General features: G+C 48.7%; 3 protein-coding genes across 9 annotated transcripts; 2 read left to right on the top strand and 1 right to left on the bottom strand.

The window, feature by feature from the left end:
* Positions 1–597: 597 nt before the first annotated feature.
* LOC122386252 (GPI transamidase component PIG-T-like) lies at positions 598–7,708 on the bottom strand. Of its 2 annotated transcripts, XM_043375285.1 has the most exons (12): positions 7,650–7,708; positions 6,671–6,914; positions 5,626–5,803; positions 5,279–5,394; positions 4,905–5,026; positions 4,478–4,564; positions 4,052–4,243; positions 3,575–3,776; positions 2,776–2,931; positions 2,149–2,374; positions 1,689–1,850; positions 598–1,543 (listed from the first exon to the last, which is right to left on the bottom strand). In XM_043375285.1, the coding sequence occupies exons 2-12, from the start codon at positions 6,840–6,842 to the stop codon at positions 1,363–1,365; spliced, it is 1,794 nt and encodes a 597-aa protein (XP_043231220.1). In that variant the 5' UTR covers positions 6,843–6,914; positions 7,650–7,708; the 3' UTR covers positions 598–1,362. The 2 variants fall into 2 exon arrangements, with proteins under 2 accessions (XP_043231220.1, XP_043231221.1); XM_043375286.1 differs by lacking the exon at positions 7,650–7,708 and having other exon boundaries at positions 6,671–7,099.
* Positions 7,709–8,772: 1,064 nt separating this feature from the next.
* On the top strand, positions 8,773–24,718 carry LOC122386224 (death-associated protein kinase related-like). 4 transcript variants are annotated; one of them, XM_043375219.1, is made up of 8 exons: positions 14,201–14,288; positions 16,936–17,124; positions 18,017–18,247; positions 21,449–21,587; positions 21,921–22,096; positions 22,396–22,575; positions 22,943–23,140; positions 23,611–24,718. In XM_043375219.1, the coding sequence occupies exons 2-7, from the start codon at positions 17,009–17,011 to the stop codon at positions 23,112–23,114; spliced, it is 1,014 nt and encodes a 337-aa protein (XP_043231154.1). In that variant the 5' UTR covers positions 14,201–14,288; positions 16,936–17,008; the 3' UTR covers positions 23,115–23,140; positions 23,611–24,718. The 4 variants fall into 4 exon arrangements, with proteins under 4 accessions (XP_043231156.1, XP_043231155.1, XP_043231154.1 ...); XM_043375218.1 differs by lacking the exon at positions 14,201–14,288 and adding an exon at positions 14,688–14,797; XM_043375221.1 differs by lacking the exon at positions 14,201–14,288 and adding an exon at positions 8,773–8,788 and having other exon boundaries at positions 22,943–24,718.
* Positions 24,719–25,036: 318 nt separating this feature from the next.
* LOC122386223 (pair-rule protein odd-paired-like) lies at positions 25,037–27,611 on the top strand. Of its 3 annotated transcripts, none has more exons than XM_043375217.1 (5): positions 25,037–25,295; positions 26,019–26,503; positions 26,721–26,866; positions 27,052–27,129; positions 27,418–27,611. In XM_043375217.1, the coding sequence occupies exons 1-5, from the start codon at positions 25,289–25,291 to the stop codon at positions 27,485–27,487; spliced, it is 786 nt and encodes a 261-aa protein (XP_043231152.1). In that variant the 5' UTR covers positions 25,037–25,288; the 3' UTR covers positions 27,488–27,611. The 3 variants fall into 3 exon arrangements, 2 of the variants coding, with proteins under 2 accessions (XP_043231152.1, XP_043231151.1); XR_006257353.1 differs by having other exon boundaries at positions 25,061–25,295; positions 25,722–26,503; positions 26,721–26,870; XM_043375216.1 differs by having other exon boundaries at positions 25,061–25,295; positions 25,722–26,503.
* Positions 27,612–27,694: the final 83 nt, after the last annotated feature.

Below are 27,694 nucleotides of genomic sequence, written 5' to 3'. Positions count from 1 at the left end.
CATGAGTAAAGAATAAAGGCTCATTTTGTTATTTTACCATTCTGGTTACTTTTTCTTACAAGAGTACAGAGCAGAAGTGTAACGCATATGAACGGATAGCAGGCACTGCTGGGTGGTCCGTCTTACCCCACGTTTTTTCTTGTCTGAGTTTTTGACATGTCCCTCTTTAAGAGCATCCACCACCTAGATGTCTTTAATTTGAAATTTAGTCTTTACACATATCAACAGAGGAAGGATTGAGCATTCCGAAGACTATAAATAATATGAATTACGAGAGCAGTGTAGCAAGATATGCGGCCTCAAACCTTAGCTGGTCCGTCTTACCCCACCTTCCCCTACCCGAAGAACAGCAGATAGGAAGACATTAGTAGTGATAGGCAAAGCCATGGTTTGTTTTGTTTGAAATAAGGATGATCAGACACGCCATACATATGTGGTTGTTAATGTCTCAATCGTCTACCTCACATACTGCAATCACGTATTATTCGACAGGGAAAGTGAATGCAGTACCTATATCAGCTGAAAAGGTTGACAAAGTTACAGACCGCGTTAGATAGAGCTCGTTTCGCACACCTTGTGCTCGTAAAGTACAATCGATTAATTCTATTTGATCTTTTATTACACCCAACAGGTAGCACACCACGATACAAAGCGGTCGACAAATCATTAGCTATGACACTCATATGCCACATGGAAGTCTGAAACAGCATCAATTGGAAATGCCATCGGAGCCACAAATGAAATAGGCAACATGGCTATGCAAAACACACTTTGTGCGAAGATACATCGTTCAGCTCAAGATTGGACTAGCTTTTAATCGAGGATGGATGCTTCGGACCATGAAACATAACCTTTCGTTCTAAGCACACACAAATGACAAAACATCGTCTGTATGCATTGTATCAGTCATTCTACAACTGCATACCACAACCTTGGGCAAATGCTTCCTCACGCTCGTAGCCGTGCAAACCAGATAAAAGATCACTGTCTTCATGCCACTGTTTGCTTAGAGACATTCTCGAGGCATTGAAGAATGACCCATAACGTCAGTGCAACTAGCGATTACAGATGACAAGTTGAGCCAGCGAGAGGTATCAGTGGGGTCTTCGATGCGTAGCGTATCTACGATCTTAGAGATGTTTCGATCTTGTGAGACATCCTTGCTAGTCAGCTGATTGCTGCAGCTTCTTACTGAGAAGTCGCACTTGGTAAAGAATGACATCTCGAGCAACCGAAACGCCGTAATTGACTGACTCTTTGCTGGTTTTAGTTGCTGAAAACCAAAACAGTCATTTCGGCGCCTTCTTCACCCCTCTGTTTTTGGCAAGTAGTACTTACCGAAAACCACTGTATAACTATGCCTCAGTCTGCCTTGGTGGACTTGACCTTGGCGGCCGCTGATTGGCTGACGTCTGCAGGCAACTGTGACGTGGCAGTGTTTGATTGGTGCGCACCTCGTCGCCACCACATCAAGCGACCAAGGTTAGATTTTATTCGGGCAACGATGCCAGGTTTCTCCTCGCTGACTGGAACCAACAAAAGTCTGAAACAGATAAAACAGCGTCAGATATAACACCGGGAAAGTTGACAGCTTTTAAGTTGTGTGACTGTGGAAGCAAGGTTGTAATGGTAGTATGCTAACACAGAAAATGGTCTCTCGAAGTCGCCGGTATTAGTACGTTACGTACCGTTTAGTGCAGATGTTGTGCAGCGGCCCGAATGCCAGCGCCACCACCGTGCAGACCAGGCAGATGACGTTATAGGGCATTGAGAAGTCGGGCGTGGGCAGAGTGACCAGCTGGTTCTCGGCAGAGAGACGGACAAACACGCGGCCTCCCTCCACTGGCGGACTGTGGAAGTACAGAGGAGGTGTCAAAAAAGGGGTACGACCCGGTTCCGCTCTACCGAGTCGTATGTACTGAGGAGATTGTGGAGGGGATTGGGAACAAAAGCAAGCAAACATCCAATTTTGCCCCATCGGCCATCTTTTCAATCTTTTTGTTGTCTACTCGTATTTCTTTATAAGATGCAGGCACGAACTAATTTATGCTCACCATAACGTTCACATTTAAACTCAATGCGCCCTTTCCACTCTCTCTACATCACCGCCCAAGCCCTACACAAAAGCCTCTCCCTCCCCGTACTGACCTTCTGATGGGGTGTCGTGTGCAGTTCTGCGCCGGCAGCAGGGCGCTCACCACCGCTCCGGGCAGGTAGAAGCCGTGGTTGGCGTCCGGCGGGTACTCGTGCCACTTCAGGAACGCCCTCTCGGCCTGAACGCTGACGGTGGCTACCCGTCCGGCGGGTATACGGACGCCCAGCTCCAGCGTGTAGGGCCGCTGCCGGTCCCGGCCCGGCACCAGACGCTGGTACACTGCGACAGGGAGAGACAGATGGGGTTACAAGAGATACGGCGAGGGAGGGCGGCTTATGGCAGCGTGAGCTGGAGGGATAATCAATGCTTTAAATTACTTTTCTCACAATAACTGCTAATCTTTGTAAAGTGGAAAAATAATCTTAAAACGATAAACAACAGTACCATGTAATTAACATTATCGTCATTCCTGTATAATAGCCTACGAGTCACAAAAGCTTCAAAAATGCAAAAGCACATTATATTCTCCCCACTTCAGTCCCACTCCCCACCCACTGACCTGACTTTATAACCTGTCCAATGTCCATCCACCGTGACCTACAGTGTGTGCACGTACCCCCACCCCTACCCCACCAGCTTGATTGTACCGACCGCTCCCCGCCCCTACCCCACCTACTGACCTGGCTTGATGACCTGTCCATCCACCGTGACCTGCAGTGTGTGCAGGTAGAGCCGGATGTACCAGGGCACCACCTGAAGAACCGACACGTCCAGCGGCGACAGCCGGTCGGCATTCCGCAACTGCAGGCTCAGACCGACCGAGTACTGACCCGAGCCTGACGGGGAAAACGGAGGGAGCTGGGTGAGACACGGTGAAACATTGACAGAGCGAGAACGCCAAGTGACAACGAAATACCACTTTGTATCAATGTGAACTACAATCTGATGGTAAATGAACTTGTGTAACGTATACACAGTCCACCCACCGGTCTGGTACTGTGTGACGGTCAGTGGCAGGCTCGGAGTCCAGCCGTGGCGGTGTGAAATGACCTCTATGTTACAGTGTATACTGTATACAGTCCACCCACCGCGCGGTCTGATACTGTGTGACGGTCAGCGGAAGACTCCGAGTCCAGCCGTGCCGGTGTGAAATGGCCTCTATGTTACAGTGTTACAGTCCACCCACCGGTCTGATACTGTGTGATCGTCAGCGGAAGACTCGGGGTCCAGCCGTGTCGGTGTGAAATGTGACTATGTGACGGTGCTACTATCCACCCACCGGTCTGATACTGTGTGACCGTCAGCGGCAGGCTCGGAGTCCAGCCGTGCCGGTGTGAAATGGCCTCTACGTTACAGTGTATACTGTACACAATCCACCCACCGGTCTGATACTGCGTGCGTCAGCGGCAGACTCGGAGTCCAGCCATGATGGTGTGAAATGACCTCTAGGCTCTATGTTACAGTGTACAGTCCACCCACCGGTCTGATACTGTGTGACGGTCAGCGGGAGACTCGGGGTCCAGCCGTGTCGGTGCGGCCGGCTGTAGGCGGCGCGCAGGTTCACCCCGCCGCCGCCAGATGTCAGGTTGGTCACGCTGTAGGCGGCGTAGGTCGCCGTGTGCCCAGCCACCATCGAGGTGACCTCGGAGTGGGGTGCCGGACTCAGCACGAACGGATGGCTCTGCGGGAGGTGGCACGAGAGTACGTCAGTCAGTGCGATGGGGAGGCGGACCAAGAGAGCGAGCGGTGAAGATAGACACACACGCCAGGAGCTAAACCTCCCGGAGAGTAAGAATGTGCGTCCACCATGCCCACAATGTCACACACGCCTCGTCATTGAATGCATCATTATACATATAACAAGTTAAGCGTAGTTAAGTTGAAAACATACAGTAAATCCCATTCAAGCCGCCGGCTCCGACCCAACCACTGCAGACCGGCCTCCCGTCCACATACCCCGTTCGCCGCCGTATCCACAAAGATATCGCTGCGTTCGGCCACGGCACAGGCGTCATAGAGACCCCGTCCGAAGAGGCTCTTCATGGACCAGTCCTGCCGCGGCCCGTCCCGTCTCGGGGTCGTTACCGGCTCGTGAACCAGCGTCACCGACTGGGTGATCTCATAACGGAGGCGGCTGCACGACGTGTCCTGGCGAAAAGAGGAATTTTGGTTGTGATATGCCCGGTGACTTATGGTACAGTGATTGCTACTGCTGCGAGACAAAATTAGCCAGTTGTGGGTATGTCACTAGATTTTATCGAGCTTGTGCGCTAGCTCATCTCTACGAAGGTTGACTATTGACCGATAGGAGCCATAATTTTAACCATATCCACCAAGAGTGTATTATTATAACGATCACCGGTCGTAGAAACTGGTCCTTACGGCGCAGACGGGTCGGAAGTCGACGCTGAGCGAGTGGTAGCTGGTGCTGTACAGGTGGGTCGGGTTCAGCAGCGTCGACAGACCGCTCTGTAGAAGACAGTAGTGTCAATGGGTGAGTTTATCCCTGATTATACCAAATACGGATTAACTCGGGTCAATACATAACAGATGTCAAATACATTTTACAGTTCTGGTCGTCACTGCTTATGTAGCCAGCGTAGATCTATGGTCAGATTGTGTGGCTCTTCCACTTCCGGTGGCACCATCTGCAGGCTACAGTGACCCACTCCGCCCTCTCAGACATAGCCATGTCGGTGCCTCGAGCCTGTTCCCGTGATAACTCGCGCCATCTGGCATCTACACCATTACAGCTGAGCCACCCCTCTCCCCGCGCTCGCGCCCGTGTCCGTTCCCGTCGGTGACTCACCGCCGCGCCGCACGGCAGCAGTTTCTGCCACGGGGTGAGGTTCTCTGTGCAGGTGGCCTCACGTGGCAGACTGGCCACGCGCAACAAACGGCTCTCCAGCTCAGACGGGTCGGACACCACGCCTGAAGGTGGTAACGACGGGAAAAGCGATCAGAAATCAGCGCAGTGGATCGTCAGAGGCTCGCGAAATCGCAGCGCGGAGTGTCTCGGGCGATTTTTTTTTAGATGTTTCTGTACAACGACCGACGCTTCCAACAATTATTTTGTAATGGTTGGCATATGATGCGCAAGTCCGTTCAACTGAACGCATAGGTCAATTAAAATTTACCGAATGGTGAACCGTATAAAAACATAGACTAACTTTTGATATTTACCTGCTGGTCGGAAGGCAAACTCGGGCGATGTGGTGACGGTACGGTCCATGAAGTTCAGAGAGGCACAAAACAGGCCAGAGAGGGCATTCACCAGGCTGCTCCAGGATTCATCGACACTGACGAAACAGGGAAAAGGGGTTTAGCAAATAGCATCACTTCACCTTGATCAACAGTGGGCTATTATAAGTCAATGACAAGAAATGACTGTAGGCACATAAGGACTGGAATGCAAACATATGAGTTATCTACAAACGAAAAACAATAACATCAGAAGCTGTATGCATGATGATGATGATCTAGGCAAACCGGAACCACTCCAACTCCACCGGAGCTGCTCCCGCGCTCACCTGGGAGTGTCCGGGTCGAACCAGACCCAGAGCTGGGCGCCAGTACCCGCCTGTCGGGCCGGGTAGCCCCAGATGTCATGTCGCCAGAAGCCCTGTGTAAGCGACAGGTGCAGCTCCTGTACATGGTGGTGCGAGATCACCTCCGCCAGATGGCGAGGCACCAGGTGGAAGTGGGCGCCTGGAATCGACGGAGGCCATGGAAATTATCCAAGTTTGGAGATGGGAAAACACTTGATAGATATTGCATGAGGATGTTTTTATCACCAATGGCAGACACAGAGGGTTATAAATTAAAAGTGTTTCATGCGATGGAAGTAAACACTTGGAAACTTACACAAAGTAAAGCCTGGTATAATTTTACATATTTTTTATTACCTTAATGTCTCTTTCAGAATTCAGATGCCATTTGGCACAAAGGCCAAAGCATTCAATAATTGCTGGATTTTCGCCTAGGCATGCCATGGCACAGGTGGGCAGGTATATCACCTATGAGCTGGAAAAATGTTAGTTATTGCATGATCTGCATTCTGCAGCATAAGTTTTCAACATATACACTTTCATCTGTAAGTTCAGGGAGCCCATGGCGCTGCTGCTGTGAGCCAGGGTATATTGAGTGGCTGTGAGCTGCTGATCCATCTTTTACACTGAGCGGGTAAAAGAACACACACCTATATGAGCGGTGGTCAATATGTATAAAAAATATAAATGAATAAGCAAATAGAAATATAGGTAGATTGTGAACAAAATAACAATTTTGATTAGGCAAAAAGCACCATGAATCAAGTGCTTAAGCACTTCTGTGCCAATTGCATGCTCATCTTGTTCTTATTTCCTGTCGCCATGCCGTCCTCTGGTCTGTAGTTGTGTACAGCGACACTAGATTTGGCTAACATTAACCAGGTTGTTTAACTAATAAGTTTCAATATATTCCTTGCACAAACACCTAGAAACTGGAAATTTACCTATAGCTCCCCCCAAAAATGCAATCAAACCGTTCCAAACCAAACTTCGACATTGACGACGCAGCCACAACAGCCAAACATACCTGAAATGTTGTCAGTACCGATGACAAAGTCAAATTTTGAGATAACATGACCGCTGTTCAATGGTTTGATGAGGAGGGATTCATTAAACTGATCCGAGCCTAAGCTGTTGGCGAATAAAAATAACAGAACGAGCCAGCGACGAAAGCCGCTCCCGCCGCAGGGCGCCGCCATCTTTGTTTACAAAACATGTATCAAGTTTGTTTTAAAATAATTCAGATTCTTCATCTCGTTGCTGTAGCATCACTTTTCGTCAGATACAAAGTTTATCAATTAAACTTTTTCTGATTTTTTTTTTTTGTTAAAGGGACCCTCCCACCTTAACATTAGATTTGAGTTGAGATAGCCAAAATGGGGTCCCTGGCTCACAATTACCGGTTTCGGCACTCACAACATCGAGAAATGGAAATATTGAATTTCAAAATTGCAGCATTTTGATTCAGAGGGGCTAATGTATAGGAATACCCTCTGAATGTGTGACGTCATCGTAGATATCTACCGATTTTTAAATGTTTGACTAAAACGTTTTGTAGCACGCGGTGGTATAGGCTGCTTTGCGCGCAACAAATGCCGCACTTTCAAATTAAGTCGCTAGGAACAGCGGAGATCCCAAAAAGTAAACAAAAGTAAAAGTCTAATATCTTGAAAACCGGTGAATATTTTTCGATGAAATTTGGTAGATATTCGTTTTTGCTCTTTCTGAACCGAGCGACATCACTTTCATGCCAATTCATTAACTTTTTTGAAGGTGGGAGGGTCCCTTTAATAATCAGCATTTTTACGATCCATGGAAATTACGATAGTTTTATGCTAGATAAGTCCGCGACAAGCCAAGGAGGTGGAACGTGACCGTGAGGTCCAGTCCAATGCTTGATGAAATCATGAAATTCTACGCACTGAAACTAGGCTAGGATTTGAAACTGATTCACTGGAAAAACTGACGAAGAAATGCTTCAAATTGGTTGAAATCGGATGGGCTGCCTTTATGAATCGGTGCCTTCCGGTGCCCTCCGTGATCAATATGTAACAGGGCCTCGGCCAAGGCTATATAAACCAGGTAGAACGCTCCGGGAAAAAAGTTGGAAACAATAAATTAGTTGCGGCATTCCCTGATGACGCGAATGTGGGTCAGCGGCCGGCGGCCGGCGGCCGCTAACACTCTATGAGGATGAATGCACGGAACTTTTGCTTGTTGGAGATTGCGCAAGGCAGTTAAATGTTAATGTTAGGATATGTTTCGAAAGTAAATTGAACGACGCTTCGAACGCCGTCAATGAATTTGCGATACGACGACTATTTGTTTAGTTAGAGCCGGCGAACTTTTACCTTCCGACCGCGCTGGGAGGCGATATGGTGCCACACTGACTGTTTTTACGACAGCTCAAAATTCTTTTGAGCTAAAGAGCTGAAATTTGACATGTCCAATCTTTTGATCAAGCTGGATCTTCTGGTACAAGTCGCATATTTAAGGTACGTAAGATTGTTGAGCTAAGTTGTCGCTCGTGAGCCTCTACATAGTCCAAAAACAACGCAATTTCTAAGCACTCAGTGCCAAGAAATCCTTCACAGAAAGATGATACTTGGCGGAAAGAATGGCTGTCGGTTTCTTACCGTTCGTATGTATCGTGTTTTCACAAGAGTTTAGTAAGGTCAGGTCCCTCACGTCACCTCCCCTCATAACTCAATAGGACTAGGTGTACTATCATAGCAGCGTTTATCAATCGCCGGAAATCTTAGCCAATCCCACTGGACACTGGATCCATACCCACATGGGGCCCTCCTGACTGGCCACTCCCTCTGAAATCCACAATAACATTGGGCTGCGGCCATGGTTATGTATTAATGCTTTTCACTAACAGAAATACAACAACTTCAACCAGCACAATGCACGCCGCCACAACAGTCCGACCAACGTCCCTGATATCGACTAGCACTCGGCCGGATGCACATATGCGGAGCCAATTAGTCCGAATGTGACCTGCAGCTTACAATTGCTGTGTCGCATGGCGCGTGGCACAGGACGATTCCTAGCAGCTGTCGGCTGGAGTGGAGAAACAGCACGTTGCGACACACCGCGCCGGCGAGAGCTCAGCAGGGCTGGTTGGAGGCTGGAGACGGAGGTAAGGGCGGACACAGGCACAGACATTGCAGGACAAATAACAGGATGTCAGTTAGGGATATAATTCAAGACGAATGATTCAAGACGGACTGAAATAATGCACATTTTGCTCACTTGGATACCAACTTCAAACTTGACGTTTATAGCACCACGGAAACAATGGCCACACAGGAAAAAATCAAAAGATGAGGTGTTTTTAACTCAAAGTAAATACAACTCAAAGTAAATACAGGTTGCATATGATGGAACAGCCCGAAGTGCAGACAAGCACATATTTTTGGTAATAGCTATCAGCTGTCCTACTCCTCTTCTCCCTTCATCAACTACTGGACACATCTGAGGAAGCACCAATGTCCATAACAAAAGCTTGCAAAGTAGTTTTATGAAGTCAAGGGAAATACCTATGCCTACATCATGCATGTAAACTCAAAATTACACATGCATGACAAAGAAAGCTTATGTAACGAGAAGAGTTGGCAAAAGCATTTCATAGTTAAAATTATTCAAAACTGCACACAGGGCAAACATAAAAAGCAGCAAGTGTGCTGTTCTGTTATGCTAAGAAATAGTCCAAAACAAAATACATCTTTTCATGTTTGAACTGGTTGTTCTTCTATGCCACTTCATCCATATCTTGATTACAGATGGGCTGTTGCTGCAGGCTGATGAAGTGACACTTGATTGCCTTTGTGCGAGTTTCAGTTGCAGCCTCCTGGGTACTGCACTGGAAAGCAGATTGAATTGAATGCCTCTGAAAGATAGGAATACAGGCAAAGTTAGCTGTAGTAGTGTCAATGATAATAGACATGACATTTTTGTCCTTTGACATACATGAAGTACAAAAAGGTACAAAATAAATTGGTTGGTTTGTTTCAAGACACGCGCACTGCACAAAGCCGCGCAGACATTACACAGGGATATGAAATTGGTACACATAAAACTTGATGATTAAAAAGGTCAAAACTTGCAATAATAATTGAAGTAAAAGTTACACATTATGCCATTTTATTAGAGCAAGTGGGGTACAACAACAATGCTGATGTCAAACCCACATCTGCAACCCGTACTGCAGTTTCAATCACCTTACAAGCACACCTTCTGGCAGTTTGATAGGCAGAATGGTCATTACTACTTTCTCCTCATATTCAACACATATTCCCTTTATACAGATATAGTTTAGACCTGGTTATGGCAAGCATTTTCGAGAAAAGATATGATCAAAGTCCAAGACAAAGGTCGAGAGAAACAACACCAACATAAAACACCGACTATGTAGCACTAATACTGTCAAATTCATAAAAATATATACATGAGTCGATCAGAAATTCACTGTAGATTTCGAAAATGGTGTCAAATGCCACTCAAATACCTCCATTCGCATGTACGAAGCAATAAAACACTGACCTTCAATTCCGCGTGCCATTCTCCATAGGCCACTGTGTATTAAATAACGCGTTCACTGATAGCAAAAAATGAGACCCACATATGACGCGTTTGCTACCAGCCAATCAGCGCTCGAGATACCGAACGCTGATTGGTGGAGAGGGCCGTCGTTAGCAGTCCATTACACGTTGTTTTTCTTGAACATGAGCGTGAGCGCTGATGCTGCTCACGGGCTGTTGCCATTTTTCGTAATGCTGAAGGCACGGGAGCGAACCCCCCTGGCCTCGGCTAAGGAATTTTGACTGGTGGGCCACTTGGGCAGCGACATGGACTGACCTTCGTAGCCATAGCCCCCCCCCCATTTTCGATTTCTCCCCAGATTTCGGCCACTTTATTCTGCAAAAAACGTCAGGATGGCATTAAAAAAATGTAAAAAAACGGGGCTTGACCCCCCCCCCCCGACTCTTCAGAGAGAGAAGAGAGAGTAGGGACCCACAACCCTCTCAGTGGTGATACTCCGGCGGTGCACATAAAATCGCACAAGTATGCACAAAATATTGACGCAGATTATAAAACTTTGGACGATAACTTACGGCCGGTCGGATGTTAAAAATCAGCGAGCCCTGAATGGATCGCTCGCCGACTAGTCGGAGATTCGGAAGCGGTCGGACGGGATCGGGCGTTGTCGGGTGGATCGGGAGGCATTGTGAACAGCACAAGTGCAACTTTACATATAAAGTGGGTTGTAGCAGGAACCCCAAAAGGGGGTTGTAGCAGGAACCCCAAAAGGGGGTTGTGGCAGCAACCCCAACATCTCTGAAAATGATCATTAAGCCTATTGGTGTCGCATGGAAAAGAATTCACTCAAAAGCCCAAGCGCACTGCTCAACCCTAATATTTTCTTTAAAAAAAAACTAAGTTATGTACATTCCTGGTGAACAGTGTCCCAAACTTCAGATTTCTCTTGGGTGTCTGAGTGGAAAATTCTAGCCACCCAAAATGTGAGAGTGGAAAATTATCCATTCTTATTCTTGAGTGTCATCTTCAGCCCAAATGAGAAATTTTTGGAACGCTGACTGTGAACGGTTCGAAATTCGTCCAACTGGTCAGATGTGCGACTGCAAGCATCATACCGTTCGTGAAGACGCATAATATCGCTTGCAGACTTCCATCGGCTGGAAGTTGCCGACACTACCTCTAGTTTGACTCTGGCTTATATCTTGTCTATCGGCGAGCCGTCTGAGATCGCTCGCAGGCTTATCCCCGACCGTCTGAACTGGTCTGTTCTTTATTCGTAGTTTTTCTTGTAACCGACTGGTCTGCGGCAGATACTTGTGTGACTGTAACCACTCGATCGATCGGAAAGCTTGCAAGAACTCTCGCAGACCTCGATCGGCTGGAAGCCGCCGACACTATCTGTAATTGACAGAGGCAAACGTCTTTCACGATTATTGCATAAAATTTAAAGCCTCGGTCACACTTAAACGGATTGGACCAACGGACGAGAAACGGACGAGAACTGTCAGCGTCCGGTGATGTCCGTTTGTTTCCGTTGGACGTCCGTTTGTCATCCGTTAATATCCGTTCCATGTCCGGTGGTGTCCGGTTGAGCACACCGGACACCACCGGACATGGAACAGATATTAACGGATGAGAAACGGACGTCCAACGGAAACGAACGGACATCCCCTGGACATCACCGGACGCCGTCCGTTTCTCGTCCTTTGGTCCAATCCGGTGAAGTGTGACCGGGGCGGGCTTAACCCTCGCATGTGTAGGGGGGGGGGGGTCGGATGGACCCCCCATGGTTTTTCGCGAATAACTCGCGTAAAAAGCGGCCGATCGCGACGAAACTTTCAGTACCCTCGCATTGATCAATTTTACACCTACCCTGAAAATTTCATGACCCTGACCCAAATGACCTTTGACCTGTGACCTCTTTTCCGTGACCATGTTTGGCCGGAATCGCGATTCCGCGTATGTCGGCTCGCATTAGCCGCGCGTTTGCAAGCTTTTCGTGGTTTCAAACGTTCAAACATGTGATTTGATGCTGCTCCCATGCATTAGAGTGGGTGTCAAGGTCACCTGAAGGTCAGGTCAGGTCATTGACCTTTGGTGACCTCGGGTGACCTCGGTTTCACTTTTTCGAGTTTTACATGTTTCTAGGCTAGTTTTTGGAGCTGAATTCGAATTTAGCAACCATTTGAACATTTACGAAGTAGTTTTGGTGCCTTCGTAACATGTTACGAAGCTGTCAGAGGCGGTTGACACGTACTACGAATACCCGTCACGACGCCTACTGGTTGACCTGACCTGACCCGACCTGGTCTAAATGCTTAAAGACATCATCTGTGATCAAAACTAACACGATATTCGTGATCAGCACCCCGAAAAACCCCTTAGCAGCCATACTTTAACCCTCGCATGTGTAGGGGGGGGGGGTCGGATGGACCCCCCCCCCATGGTTTTTCGCGAATAACTCGCGTAAAAAGCGGCCGATCGCGACGAAACTTTCAGTACCCTCGCATTGATCAATTTTACACCTACCCTGAAAATTTCATGACCCTGACCCAAATGACCTTTGACCTGTGACCTCTTTTCCGAGACCATGTTTGGCCGGAATCGCGATTTCGCGTATGTCGGCTCGCACTAGCCGCGTGTTTGCAAGCTTTTCGTGGTTTCAAACGTTCAAACATGTGATTTGATGTTACTCCCGTGTGTGTCAAGGTCACCTGAAGGTCAGGTCGGGTCATTGACCTTTGGTGACCTCGGGTGACCTCGGGTCACTTTTTCGAGTTTTACATGTTTCTAGGCTAGTTTTTGGAGCTGAATTCGAATTTAGCAACCATTTGAACATTTACGAAGTAGTTTTGGTGACTTCGTAACATGTTACGAAGCTGTCAGAGGCGGTTGACACGTACTACGAATACCCGTCACGACGCCTACTGGTTGACCTGACCTGACCTGACCCGACCTGGTCTAAATGCTTCAAGACATCATCTGTGATCAAAACTAACACGATATTCGTGATCAGCACCCCGAAAAACCCCTTAGCAGCCACACTTTACGACTTTCTAACAGGTCCCGATTTTCCCGACTTTGGGTCATTGACCTGACCTGGAAGGTCAACCAATGACCTAGGACCTTAAAATTGGGTATCATCGGCTTCCTCTCGTCACGGGCAACACGCTCGTTTTTTCCGCGAAGCTCTAGCTCGATCAGGGGCCAAACGACAAGGGGGGGGGTCCAACCGACCCCCCCCCCTACACATTAGAAGCTGGCAAACGCCGCACACATGCGAGGGTTAAGACTTTCTAATAGGTCCCGATTTTCCCGACTTTGGGTCATTGACCTGACCTGGAAGGTCAACCAATGACCTAGGACCTTAAAATTGGGTATCATCGGCTTCCTCTCGTCACGGGCAACACGCTCGTTTTTTCCGCGAAGCTCTAGCTCGATCAGGGGCCAAACGGCAAGGGGGGTCCAACCGACCCCCCCCCCCCTACACATTAGAAGCTGGCAAACGCCGCACACATGCGAGGGTTAACCTACGGCTGTCTCAAGAAACCGGGAATGGTGATGGTATTAGGCGGGCAACGACGATCAAGTTCTTACTTTTAATAAATGCAACAATGTAGTAGGGCCTCTGTCTCTGTCTGTATCACAATGTTACCTATGTCGTGATGTAAAATGTGAAAACTTCGATTTTTCAGAAAATTACTGGTGGGCCAAATCTTTGAGGCTGGTGGGCCATTTCGGGTCACTGGTGGGCCATTTGGCCCACCAGTTAACATGTTAGCCGAGGCCCTGATATGTAAATATCTTTTTATCCATTTTGAAGAATGTATTTCAGACTTGTGTCATTTTTAAATAACAAAAAAGGAATTTAACAAAAAATTGTTGCTTACCACATTTCTCTGTAAAAGAACTTGAAAAAGTATACATGATTTGGCATTAACCGAAACAACTAACTATTTAGCAGCGGAAATCTACCTCCACTTTTGTCATATATGCGCCACTCACGCTTTCATTTGTTTGTATTTTGTAAACGGGAGATGATTGTGGTGTAGAAAGATCAAAAGAAATCAAAATTGAAATGGGCGTGATTATGATTAGGGGTGAGTAAAATCATAATTTAGTTATTTTCAATTCTAAGGTCATGGAAATCGATGCAGTGTTCACGCTTTCGACAATGAAACGTAGCCTGCCGTGTGGTGTCGTTTCAATTTCAATTTGACTACGTTTCCATGGCAATGTTATAAGTGAATCCTATTTTGAAAAATACATTTTCTTGATCATATCGTCTGGACATAATTCAAAACTTAAAGTATTGGATAATGTGATAGGTGGCTTCAACTGTAAATATGTTTATATTTTTAATTATTGCACAAGATGAACAGCAGGTATCTGATAAAACTCGCGTGAAATTTTGTGAAATCAATTTAGCCGTGTCATGGAAACATAGTGATTGTCCTATGCCCATCCAAGGCTATATAACCTGTTTCATCCCATGATGAAGGGGATCAAGATGGTAAGCAGCATGAAATGATGGCTTCCGTAGTGACTGCTACAGCCGATAATTGATGTTTTTTTAAATGCTGTTCCAGTTCTTTGTTTTTGATAAAAGGTGAGGCTCTTATTTGTGAATTTCATATAGGACGCCGGTGAAAACAGGGCGCCGGAGGGCATATTAGTCACATGACATTTGGAGCTTCTCCCCCTCCGTGCGGCCTTCTACATGCAAAACATCACGTGTGAATTTCACGAACCTTGATCAAATCGCCCCAGGCGCCCTGTTTTCACCGTCGTCCTTCATATAGCCTATGTCACCTATCAGTTAATTTATACCTGTGCCATTAATTCATCACTACTCACTGGGGTTTGTCTTCCCAAATCCCATGGTCTTGACTCTTTCTCACCTGGTTCTCTCACCTGGTAGCAGGTAGGGTCAGGGTTCTCCTTGCCTAGCAGCCACTCACTACTCACTGGTGACTGGGTTTTGTCTTCCCAAATCCCATGGTCTTGACTCTTTCTCACCTGGTTCTCTCAGCTGGTTGGGTTCTCCTTGCCTAGCAGCCATTAGGATATGGTAGCAGACATGATGGGAACCCATGATCAAAGGACAGGCCAGTTCACCAACAAACATTGCCTGTTATCTGTCACCATGGTTTAAGTGGATTTGAGAGTGAAATTCACATCTTAAAAGTTAAAGGTTTATCATTGACATTCGTTTTAAACATAGCCCAAACTAGTTCAAACATAACCTAAAAAATCAACTTAATCTTAACAAACATAACCTAACCTAGCATTATTCAACCTAATTTAGGATGTTTGCCTGTCACAAAAATTATGAAATCTATAAATACGTCCCTTATAAGCTTCCTTGTGATATTGCATTTACAAATAGAGACCAAAAACAGTGACAAACAACAGTACTGTTGACAACAAACCAGGCAGCCTTCAAGTGGGATTATGGCAAGATAGGGATTAGTTAGCTTGGGCTTGAGATCGTCGGTTAGATTAACCAGGTACCTATGACACATTCATAGGCGGGGACGGCACCGTGTCCGCTTTGATTTTGGCATTTTAACATTAGCCCTATGGGCTTTGCATGGAAAGAATGGGACCAAAAGTCGGCAGTGCCCCCCCCCCCCTAATTGAAGGTGTTCAGCTACTACTGGACACATTTTTCTAGCTAAACAGAAATTTCATTATAGAATGATATGTCTATATTATCTATATTTCTATTATGATCCCGTAGCCGGTCCCGTAGCTCAGTTGGTAGAGCGTTGGACTCCGCGTGGTGAGAGCACGCGTTCCCGGTTATAACAGTCCGGGTTCGAAGCGCGACGGGCGCTCGACATTTATGGGCCTCCTGACAGGTATGGCTGCGGTTGGTGGCAGGCCGTAGCCAGGCGAAGTCAGTGAGGGGACCGGCTGTGCGCGGCTATGTGCGCACGTTAAACTTTGGACTCTAAATTCTGCCATAGAACCGGAATTGCGCGATCGGAGGGTAGAGGGCAGGGTCACCGCAACAAGCTTCGCTTAGCGGTGGTTCTGTCCTTGTGAATCCTTCCTATCAAAAGGTTCGGACTAAATTTATTTAAAAAAATTACAGAATGATGTGTATATTATCTAAACCACAGTGTATATAAATAATCTATACTCCTTTTTGATATTTCAAGCAAGTTATGACTTCTGATGAAATCTAAATTTGATTTTATTGTGATTTTGCAACAAGTCTTGCTGACTCAATGCATCTTAAGGGATGAAATAATTTTGGATACTGACCACAAGTTTAAAAAGGTAGATACCTAACCTTACTGAAATAAATTGCAGTTGGTCCTGAATCCTGATTCTGTCAGTTATTTTGACTCAGAACAAATCCATAAACAATAAACATTCATAATTATATTTCCACGAACTATGTCGTGCTTACGCAGCACACACCAGAATGGATGTCCGAGCCGCCGCGGGTGCGCTAACTCCCCGCGGAGGAAATGGTCGTCGATCTTATCTCCGATCGCCCGATGACTCACGGTCTCTACAGGCGCTGAATTGTGCGAGGAAACTGGCAGTTATCCTCCTGAGTCAGTGCTCATAGCGATGGAGCTGATTTTTATTTTGCAGGTCATTCAGGCAGTAGGTAGATATGGCGAGGTAAACACCTTCAGGTGTTTTTTTCGGGATGCTTTTTCCAGGAGGTAGGTACCGCGTCGTGTTGGTAGAAATCTTGAATTAATTTTTTTGTTTTTATTTTTGCAGATCATGTAGACCAGTAGATACAGCGGCTGTGAAGTGGAAGACTTTGGTGACCGACGTAGCATCACAAGGGGCCATGTCGGCAGACCAGTTCAAAGGCCTGCTGAAACTCTCAGAGTCCAGTCGACTGGCGCTAGTGAAGAAAAGTAGAATACATGACGCCTATGATGTAGAACATTCGCCCTTTGCACGGTGAGTTATGAACGAAGTGAGGATCAGAGGGGAGTATTCAATGCACTTAAAGGGACTATCCCACCTTCTAAAATGTTGTTAAAACCAGTTAAATTGTGCTCGACTTTATAGATTGGATGACCAGGAACACGGTTCTGGCATTTATTTTTCATTAAACATCTTAGGCTTCCCATATTCCAAACACAAACTTTCAAATATGTGACGTCACAGCCCAAAATTACCTCCTTCCCCAGGCCACATTACTGTCATAAAGCTGATTCTTTTTACTCTGTAGGCACCACAACATAGTTCAGACCAAGTTTTAAGCGATTTTTCAACGAACAACCCCATTTAAATCAGAATGACTAAACGAGGTGACGTCACACTAACGGTCGCTCCATGTTGAAGATAGGGCCTTGTACAAGGCCCATTTTCAAATGAAGGGAACGAATTTCTTCAACACCAAGAGGCCGCGGGGGTTGCAAACTAGATAGATAGTGGTTTCTGAACCTCGCCGCAAACTTGGCTATCTCAACTCAAACCCCATGTTAAAGGTGGGATAGTCCCTTTAATTGTGTTATTCAAACACGCATAATATGCTGTTCGTGTTGCATGTGTGCGAGCCATTCATATGGATCCAAGTTCTATTTTCCTGGCTGATTTCCTGCTTACAATGTTTGGCAATTTTCCTTATGCCATTTCAGATACGGTAAATAAAACGTAATCCAAGCACTACATAGTTTCTCATTGATTCGTAAAGACTTACTCCATTTAAACTATCCATCTGGCGGAATACCAGAGCCTTCGATCACCGGTGTCCTGTCACTTTGATGTCCTGATGGGCGCAAAATGACCTTAGTAGTCGACGGCTGAGTTATTTACTCCCGAATTACTCGCGAATTTATTCCCGCAGGGGTAAATTCGCGGCCGTACGCCGCTCCACACACCGCGTCTCGGGCGTGGCGTTCGCGGCCAAATTCGTCCGCCGGCGCCGCCGAGCCTCAGAGGTGCTCCATGAGATACTGCACGAGGTGGCCATACTGGAGCTGGCCCGCGCCGCTGCCGGCCAGCCGGGCAGTGAGCGCATCGTCCGCCTGCACGAGGTGTTCGAGACGCCCACCGAGACGGCGATGGTGCTCGAAATGTGAGTGGAATGGAATGGTGGTGGGGAATAACAATGGAGATAATATTGGGGAAGGGAGCCGGAGCGAAAGGAGCTTACCCGTCCATATTTGCAGAATTGTTGAAAAGGACGGGTGTAAATTTAAGAACCATACATCCAGGCAAAACTTAGCACCGATCGGATAGAGTTAGCTTCGGCTTCGGTTGAGCCCACGTTTTACGATGAATGGCGACATGACTGACCGTCATGCTATTTAGTATTTACCCTGTGTGTTTAGGAAAAGTGCAGTACAATATCTTATCAGTGGCGCAGCCAGGGGGGGTGAAAGGGGTGAGATCTCACCCCCGTCTCTCATCCTAGGGGCCCACCGTCGATTCGAACTGTAACGTTATGCAGCCTGACAATTTTTTATCACTTATGTCAAGGTCCGTCATAGGACTGAAAAACAGTCTTCAGGCATGATAGCCCCCCCCCCCTTTAGGATTTTTAGTCCCATTTTATTATTTAAGGGGGTACATCCAAGGCCCGATTGAACTAATCCAAGGCCTAGGAGGGCCCGTTCCATGGCATGAGAGGGCCATTTCAGGCCTGAGTGGGCCCATTTCAGGTCTGTGAGGGCCCATTTCAGGCCTGAAGGGGCCCAGTTGAAGCTTGAGAGGGCCCATTTCAGGCCCTAGAGGGCCTGTTTGAGGCTTGAGAGGGGCCCATTTCAGGTCTAAGAGGGCCCATTTGATGCCTGTGAGGGCCCATTTCAGGCTTGAGGGGGTCCATTTCAGGCCCTAGAGGGCATGTTTGAGGCCTGATAGGGCCCATTTCAGGTCTCAGAGGGGCCATTTCAGGCCTGAGGGGGCCCATTTAAGCTTGAGAGGGCATGCCCTAGAGGGCCTGTTTGAGGCCAGAGAGGGCCCGTTTGAGGCCAGAGAGGGCCCGTTTGAGGCCTGAGAGGGGCCCATTTCAGGCATAAGAGGCACCATTTCAGACCTGAGAGGGCCCAGTTACGGTATGAGGGAGCCCTTTTTCGACATGATAGGGACCATTTCCGGGCTGAGGGGGCCCATTTCAGGTCAGAGAGGGCTAATGTCAGGCCTGAGAGGACCCATTTCAGGTCCTTGAGGTCCTATTTGAGGCCTGAGAGCCTGAGAGGGGCCCACTTCAGGTCTGAGAGGGCTAATGTTAGTCCTGAGAGGGCCCATTTCAGGCCCTAGAGGACCTAGTTGAGGTCTGAGAGGGTCCACTTCAGGCCTGAGAGGGGCCCATTTCAGGTCTGAGAGGGCCCAGTTCAGGCCTGAGAAGACTCATCCCAGGAATGAAAGGATCATCCTATCCTATGTGTGGGAGGGTCCACACCGGTCCACACCGGTCCATGATGGCTCCAAACTGACACCTGTGACCTGAGGCTCCTGCACCGGCTTTTGAGGGGCCCACCGACCTCTGATAGCCACCACGCAGGTCTCAAAAGACCATGTCGATTGTTGATATCTAAACCTCCAAGTCTTGGAAGGTCTGTGCTCTATGCAGATTCTTGATGGCTTTACGTGGGCTTGTAAACATCCCGAACTGGCTCTAGACTAGCTCGACAGCGCCCCGCAGAGCAGCGCCCCAGGTTTTCCAGTTTTACGCCCCTGAGGGGTGTTTGAATATTCCCTTCTAACCTGACTCCAGGGTCACGTAGCGACAAGTGCGGCGGTAGGCGGCTTTCTAAAGAGCGTCGAAAATCATGGAGAAATTACTTCAGTCATGTTGCAGTTCACACCAAAGCCCACGTCATCATGTTCATCGAAGGAGAAGTTTCGCCTATTTCGACACTCGAGGACATATATAAGCTAAAGCGCTGAAAGTGGGTTCGATAGCTCTCTAACGCGTGCAATCAGCCATGGGGGGGGGGGGCGTATCGGCCAAACCCGATCATAATTTAAGAAGGCTAGAAAGACGAGAAAAGCAACAGATAGCTGTAGGATGTTTCAGAATCGTAGAGCCAGAGGTCATTTTTCGATTATGTCATCGCTGAGGTCATTAAAGATGAAATTATGATGAAATTATGATAAACATAAAGACAAGATTACGACGAAAAAATTCATGTTTTTATATTTTCACAAATAATCGTGTAACTCGTGAACCAAAGAGCTAAGAGCTTCGCGAAACAACTCATTCGATAGGCCTTTCAAAACGCTTTCGCTTTTAAGATTTGACCTCAATGCCTCATGCCAATGGTTTGGCAACAGAGCAGAGGGCAAAACCATCTAAATAGTCGCATTTTACCAAAATAGTTTTGCTAAGAATTTTTGCAAGAACTTTGGTGAGAAAAAATATGAGACATTTACTTTGTCATCATTCTCTTGTTAACATGCATCGAATGTTAACCTATAATTTCACATAAAAAGTTCAACTTCTAAATGTGACCGCAGATCGTTAGGTTAGGTTAGGTTAGGTTAGGTTAGGTTAGGTTAGGTTAGGTTAGGTTAGGTTAGGTTAGGTTAGGTTAGGTTAGGTTATTGACAAGTTCATGATGGTCATCAACTGATCCGTATAGATGATTAACACCTTCAAGACAATTTCATTACTCTACCTCGTCTCCTATATCAAAAGTAATAGTCGAAAAACTGATGTTGAGCTCTTTTAAAAGCTTTTTGACCTAGCCCGACCATTTGAGTGGCCGCTGGCCATCAATTGCACGCTGTCCATCAAATATGAGCAGAATGGTCGTGTTTCTGTAAATATGCTGTTGTTTTTTACGTGCCTCTTCAGATCAAGAGATATTTGTCCTTTTCCCCGATTTGGCTGGTATGGTAATGATCAGGACAATGATCTGACCTTTCGTTGTTGGTAAGGGGCCCCATTAGGTTGAGGGGGGCCCACTTTGCTGGGGGGCCCATCACGAACGTCTCTCACCCCCGTCGCCAGAGTTCTGGCTGCGCCACTGTATCTTATGTCACATGTTCTTCCTTGTGAACTGTTGATAGTTACATCGCGTCATTTAGGTTACGAGGACGTTGCATGATGTTTGGTTCCGTATTTTAGGTACTGGTACGAGTTCTGTTCATATTAGATATCATCTGTGTATGTTTGTACGAACTCATATGACATTTTACATTAAGACATTAACATTAGCAGCTGCGTTCACGGTCATGCTTTGTAAAGTTGTCTGCCCCATTCCACCCGACGCACTGGCCCGCCGTTTGTTGACACCCGCTGGCCTTCCCTCCCCATCCTGCGTCTCCTCAGGGTTCCGGGCGGGGAGCTGCAGCGTCTCATTGACGCCGGTGAGACCATCTCTGAGCCAGAGGTGCGTCGGATGCTACGGCAAGTGCTGGAGGCTGTCTCCTTCCTGCACGACAGAAACATCGCCCACCTCGACCTCAAGGTAGGTGGTGGTGCCGGGGGGGGGGGGGGCTGACGGGACGGAGGGTGGGAGGAGGGAAGAGCGAGGGAGAAATGGGAGGAGCATGGCATGCGTGCGGAATGTTGTCGTGTGATCAGTCATCGGTTTACACTGGAAGGCACTTGTCACTCCATCGTCGGTAAATAGGCGCGAAACCGTATGCCATCAATTACTGATGCTATTTTTGGCTTGCTTCAGATGATGGTGCGTCTAAAACGCGATACATAATCTCTCATGACGCACTCTCTCGCTTCCTCGACCAGCTATTCTTACTGACCCCACACTGACCTCCCGCCTCACCCTCCCTGCCCGCAGCCTCAGAACATCCTTCTGACGGGCCCGTTCCCGGGCTGCGACGTCAAACTGTGCGACTTTGGCATCTCGCGACTGATCGAGCCTGGTGTGGAGGTCCGTGAGGTGCTCGGAACGCCCGACTACGTGGCTCCGGAGGTGCTGCAGTATGAGCCCATCAGCCTGAGGACCGATATGTGGTGAGAAGAGGGGAAGGAGGAGGACAGGGGAGCGGAGCGGAGCGAAGGGAGTGAGGGAGTGAAAAAGGGACGAACGGAGGGATGTTCTAATGGAAAGCTAGGTAGGGAGGGAGGCCTAGTGGAGAAGTTTGGGAAGGCGCAGAAAGATTGGTTGCGCCTTGGCGCCTTCTACTCGCGCTCACTTTGTATGATTCCCTGAAGCCCCTTCTCTGCTGCACGTCTGTTCCCTGTCGCTGGCCGCTCCCAGTCTGGTGCCCTTCCCATTTCTGACGCTGACCCCCCTCCCCCCTCTCGTCCAGGTCGGTGGGTGTGCTGGCGTACGTCCTTCTCTCGGGCCACTCGCCGTTCGGTGGCGACACCAAACAGGAGACGTTCTGTAACATCTCGCAGGGCCAGCTGGACTTCCCCGAGGAGCTGTTCGGGGACGTCTCCCAGCCGGCGCTGGACTTCATCTCGGCACTGCTGATCGTCGAGGCTAGGTGGGTGCGGCGCTCGGCCTGGAAACAGTTGGGGACTGGGGTATTCTGTAGCGCTTTGATTGCTTCACTTTCAATGTGATGCAACCCGTTAGATACTTGCTAATGTTAAATGCTGTTAGTAAATGGATTGAACTGTTTATATGATGTGACAGATGAGAAGTAAGTTGGATCGGCCTGGCTGTCGTTTTTACTGGAATAGCTCATATTCAATTGATTATATTACTGTAGATGTAGAAGGTAGCTGCTACTGTGAGCATTTTCGAATGCCATGTCTGGGCTGTGTTCAATTATACACAACAATTTTCATTTCTGTGTGTTCATTTTAACATCTTGTAGCGTTCTGACACTCGCTCTATTCTGTCGCCAGTGAACGTCTCTCGTCCCGAGCGAGCATGCAGCACCCGTGGCTCTCCCCTCTCTCCGGCACTCTGCCCGACGCAGACGTCCAGCAGGTCATCATCAAACGCTCCAGCTGCGAGAAGGACATCAACGGCTTCTCCAACAAGGTGCTGGTGCTGGACAAGAAGATGATGTGCTAGCGTCCTGGACCATAGTGTATCGAGAGGCGAGTCCCATCGCTCTCCCATGAGAGAGTGTGAGGGTGAGAGGGGTGTCGACGTATCGGTCACCCCCGTCTAGTCTGGAGAGTGGTGTCTGCTGTGGCGACGGCAGCCAGTTAGGGAGTGCCGGAGTGTCGGCGGACAGGGCAGTGTCCGGTGGCCGAGGTTATATTCTCCCTCCGCGGGGTGGGGAGGTGAGGGATGGCGGCGTCCAAGGGAGGTGGGTCGGGCACCTGATCGCCTGATACGGACACATAATATTTAGATCTGACACACTTATCGAACCGTTACCGAGCTGTGTCTCTCAACTGTTCCATTCCGTTTCACAAGGTCTGATATTCATCATCATTCAGTGTCGTCTTTTTTTGCGCCGTAGCTCACAGCTCTCATCCATCAGTTGTTCTTTCCATCCCATCCGGTTCCGTGACCCTACCCCCGCCAGTCCCATGACCTCTTCACGTGCCGCGCCCGGCAGCGGCGCCGGAACCATGGACGTTCGTCCGCTCCGGGACGCGGTGGCCCCCCGGCCTGTCCCCGTCCTGGGCCGTCCTAGCTCGGAGTCGCCGTATCGCTCCCCATCTGCCTCTGTCTTGAGTGAGATGGAGTCGCAGTGAAGGCGGGATGCCATGGCTCGGTAAGCTGGAGTCTATGCGCGAGAGACGCGCGTAATATCTGCAGTGTGTTATTTATTTGTCGCGCATGATGACCGGTCGACAAGTGGGAACAATTAGTCAGGTGGGGTTTCCATGTCCGGTGACCCAGAGGGGCTTCCTAGCTGTATGAAACGGGACGGGAGGGGCTCAGAGAAGATTCTGTCGCGTTTTATGTTTTTGCCATTCGGTGTACAAATGCTTTGTAGCGTTATTACTTTACTGTATGATCTGACGTCATCAGATCTGTTGACGTCATAGATCTGTCAAGATATAGCGGGAATCAATCAGCGGCTTGGAGCTGGATCGAGCCCAGTGCTGCCTAGTGTCCATTCAGTCCGGCGAGTACGAGTCATAGATAATATCGGAAGGTGGAAGCGAGGGGTCGGTTCGCTCCTCTATCGCCCCGGCCGCGGCGTGCTCTGATCCCCTCGGCAATCCACGGCCCCGCCGCTCGTGTGGGGAGTGTGGGTGCTCCCTGCCACGAGCCGCGAGCGAGTCGCTTTCCGTTCACGGAGAGCGTTGGTTTAACGAGATGGTTTATATTGTACAGACTACTGAGAGATTTGAGATTACCGCGCTCCCCGCCCAATGCTCAGCGGTCAGGGCGTTTGTATGCGTGTGTGTTCTGTGCGCGTCGTTATGAAGTGAATAGGTGGCATGTAACTCCATACCTTACCGCAGTGCGAGTGATTGAGTGAGTGTATCTATTGTATATATGCCGACCTCGGACAGCACGCCGTCAGGGGAAGTTGATGCGATAAACTGCTGCGTGCCTGCGTTGGCCGCTGTGGCCAGGTTCTTGTTGCGCCTTGTCTCGCGTGATTCGCATTCCATGTGAAGAAGTAGGACCAACACAGCTGTGTATCCAGCCTTGACGCTGTTTTCTACCCTTTTCTAATCAATTGCGGTTAATACATTAGACAGGCTGTATGATTCTGTTTTGGACACACTATAATAATGCTTAGCGTCAACTTCAGTGAATCGGGGTGGAGAGGACTTAATTGAAATGCGAGCGTGGTACAGTTAGAAGTTAGGCTTATTTGAAAAGGTCTTCATTTAAGTCTTGCATCACTAAGAAAGAAAAAAAACTTGAGATAAAGTCCCCCAGCGCCATGTGACCAAGATTCTTACAGATACATGTGACATCCTGGATGAGGGGTTTCGAAATGTTACATTTCCGTGTTGTGTGAATATTTCACTGCCTGTCGCGAATGGAGGTGCCGTTATATAGCACGTTTTCTACAACGTGAGATTTGGCTGAAAATGATGCATGAAATCAAGGCCCTAAAACAGGCCCTAAAGCATGAAATCGTCTATGCATTTGAGACCCGTCAACTTTAATTGTTATTTTGGTGTTGTTAAATGCATAACTATTTACTGCGTTTCACTCCATAAGTGATATCCGTGAAATCATTTTGCGAATAACGAAAACTGCTGTTTCGAGCAACGATCCAAGAGTTCCCTAGTCTCCAAGAGTGAATAGCCTTCTTGAAGCCAGATATGGACAGTAAGTATTCAGTATTTTATGCTTACCTACTCTTTTTACCTTGTAAAACAAATCAGTACATCGTTATTAGTTATAATGCAATCATGACTGTATCGCAATGCTTACAGTTAATCGTTTTCAGCCGTTGTTAATGACACAAATCGATTGCCAACCCAAATTCATGCTTGAAACGGGGGTGGGGAGGAGGTCTGGAAGTCAACTTATCAACAAGCTTTGATACTTGCAGAAGTATGGGTTTAGTGGCGCCAGATGTGTACCAGTGTATCCATACGCATAACAGCACGATGTGCAGAAATCCAGACTCTGAAGACATGCGGATCCAGAGGCCACTTTCTTCGTAGACCCGAGTTCTGGCGTGGAGGAGTTATTCGTCTTTCTCGGAGACGTTTTGGAGACTGACCACGGTCGGATCTCGGCTCTCCGCAGATGCGATCTACCACTTCATGGACTGCGACGGCAGCAAAGACGGACCGCCGCAGCCCTACCCGGACCTCTCTCAGATAGCCGACTTTTCCACCGCTGCCGAGGCAGCGCCGCAAGACGAACCGGCCCAGCCGCGCGTGCGAAAATTCTACCCGGGCGTACTCGATTCCAAGTACATGCAGGCGGTGGTGCGCGGCGGCCGAGAGGGCCTGCTCCAGTTCCGGGAGAACCCGCAGCGCAGCCACCCGGTGCCGTACCCGTGGCCAGAGTGGTTTGATCACGAGACTGGTTCTCCGGCAGGTAAGAAGCGTCACGGCCAGCGCGGCTACCCGGAGGGCTGCACCAGCCAGCGGCCGGCCGCCGTGCCGGGCTGCGGCGGCTCCGTCAGCGGCGGAGGCGGAGGAAACCGGCCCGTGCCGTCCATGTACGACCCGCCTCCGTGCGCGGCCGCCGTCGCCGCCGCCAACGCAGCAGCCTCGGCCGCCGCGGCGCAGCACTGCCAGCCGGTGGTGGTGGCCTGTCCGATACCGGCACAGCAAGCGCAGCCGCACCACCAGCAGCACCAGCATCAGCCACAGCAGCCGCCACCGTTCGTGCGCGCCGCCAACACGGAACACTGCATTCCGTGCAGCGCGGCGCCCGAGGTGTGGGCCGACCCTAGTGACCCGCGAGCCGACTGCACCCCGCACCGTCCGCCGCCGCCGCAGCACCACGCGCCGCACCAGCAGCGGCCCCGGCCGCAGCCTGCCAGTACCGACAGAAACTTCGTGCCCTCCTACCTGCACGTAAGTCAGAGCGAATGGTTCAGTAAGGCACACTTGACGTGTGGAAGTTGATATCTTGAACTCCTTAGACGCACTCTAAATTAAGCCTAGGGAATAAACAGCTTTTGCGATTCTTCTAAAAAAGAGTTCACCTTACCCGCTGTAGCATCAAGGTGTGATGTGCATGAGGCACAATGCCCGTCATGTCGTTATTCAAAACCAACTCCTTCACTCTCAGGAGCCGGAGAACATGGCGAAGATAATCGCTCACGACTACCAGCGTCAGTGGGTGGACGAGCGGGACTCGTGGGAGGAATCGCACGCCACCTCCAACGACAACCAGCGCATGCGCATGCAGAACCGCTGCAGCCACCAGGAGCGCAAGTAGGTACGGCCACTGCTCGAGGTGACGATTCTGACAGAGAGTACCATCGTGGTTCATGGGCTCAGGAACCTGTACGGACCCTAGGGCGTCCACGGGTTCCTGAAGATTGCGGGTTAGCGGACCCCCATTTTTGTTTTCCAATTCTGGGCCAGTCGTGCCTGAAGCGCCTGAGTTTCTGTTCCAGGTTTGTGGAGCACCAAAAATGCGCCCGTGACACGAAGGCGAAGGTGGCCGAGGGTCAGCTTCCGGACTGCCGGAAAAAGTAAGTCTGGACCTCTGGTTTTGTTCTACACGATACACGTTATGATATGAACGATTGAACGAGTAGCTCCCCACAGACATTAAGGTTCGAAATTCAAATTAAAACCAAGTGAAGGAAGCATATTGCATGGTTATTGAGAAATGCAGTTAAAAATGCCGTTCATTTCTATTCCTAATGCATCCAACCACATCACCAAAATTCAATAACCTGAAATATTCATCTCAGTAGTCAACCTCTCCCAATGTCTTCCCACCGCTCAACTCCGACTCGTCTCGCTGTGTCCCTCAGATCGACCACGAGGCGGCCGTGGTACCCTCCCGGGAAAGTGTGCGTCGTGCGCAGACGCTGCGGCTGCTGACAGGGACACGGCGGTCCACAGCGAAACTTCAGCCGACAAATCCACAGTGACGTTTCTCAGTGAGCCATAGAGTCAGGAGTAAATTCATGTGGCGTCAAGTGCGTAATACATCTGGACCAGAAAACATGCGGAAATATAATGTAAGAAAACTAACCTAGATGACGGTGCTTGCAACGAGCCTGTGCTCGAACATTATCGTCAGAATTC

Source organism: Amphibalanus amphitrite, unplaced genomic scaffold (assembly GCF_019059575.1).
Source record: "Amphibalanus amphitrite isolate SeventyFive unplaced genomic scaffold, NRLGWU_Aamphi_draft 000244F_arrow, whole genome shotgun sequence".
In the NCBI taxonomy this organism is placed as follows: Eukaryota; Metazoa; Arthropoda; class Thecostraca; order Balanomorpha; family Balanidae; genus Amphibalanus; species Amphibalanus amphitrite.
Note: the sequence above shows the minus strand (reverse complement) of the source record. Positions and strands in the feature narration are given on the sequence as shown.

Bases quoted from the DNA above. Each gene is read 5' to 3' on its own strand.
- LOC122386252 (XM_043375285.1), bottom strand. From the start codon at position 6,842: ATGGCGGCGCCCTGCGGCGGGAGCGGCTTTCGTCGCTGGCTCGTTCTG. The intron at 5,804-6,670 runs GTATGTTTGGCT...CGTCGATTCCAG, and splicing joins CGGTACTGACAACATTTCAG to GCGCCCACTTCCACCTGGTG. The intron at 1,544-1,688 runs GTACGTAACGTA...TATCTGTTTCAG, and splicing joins CACAACATCTGCACTAAACG to ACTTTTGTTGGTTCCAGTCA.
- LOC122386224 (XM_043375218.1), top strand. From the start codon at position 14,766: ATGCTGTTCCAGTTCTTTGTTTTTGATAAAAG. The intron at 14,798-16,935 runs GTGAGGCTCTTA...TTATTTTTGCAG, and splicing joins TTCTTTGTTTTTGATAAAAG to ATCATGTAGACCAGTAGATA. The intron at 21,588-21,920 runs GTAGGTGGTGGT...CCCTGCCCGCAG, and splicing joins TCGCCCACCTCGACCTCAAG to CCTCAGAACATCCTTCTGAC.
- LOC122386223 (XM_043375216.1), top strand. The intron at 26,504-26,720 runs GTAAGTCAGAGC...CTTCACTCTCAG, and splicing joins TCGTGCCCTCCTACCTGCAC to GAGCCGGAGAACATGGCGAA. The intron at 26,867-27,051 runs GTAGGTACGGCC...TTTCTGTTCCAG, and splicing joins TGCAGCCACCAGGAGCGCAA to GTTTGTGGAGCACCAAAAAT.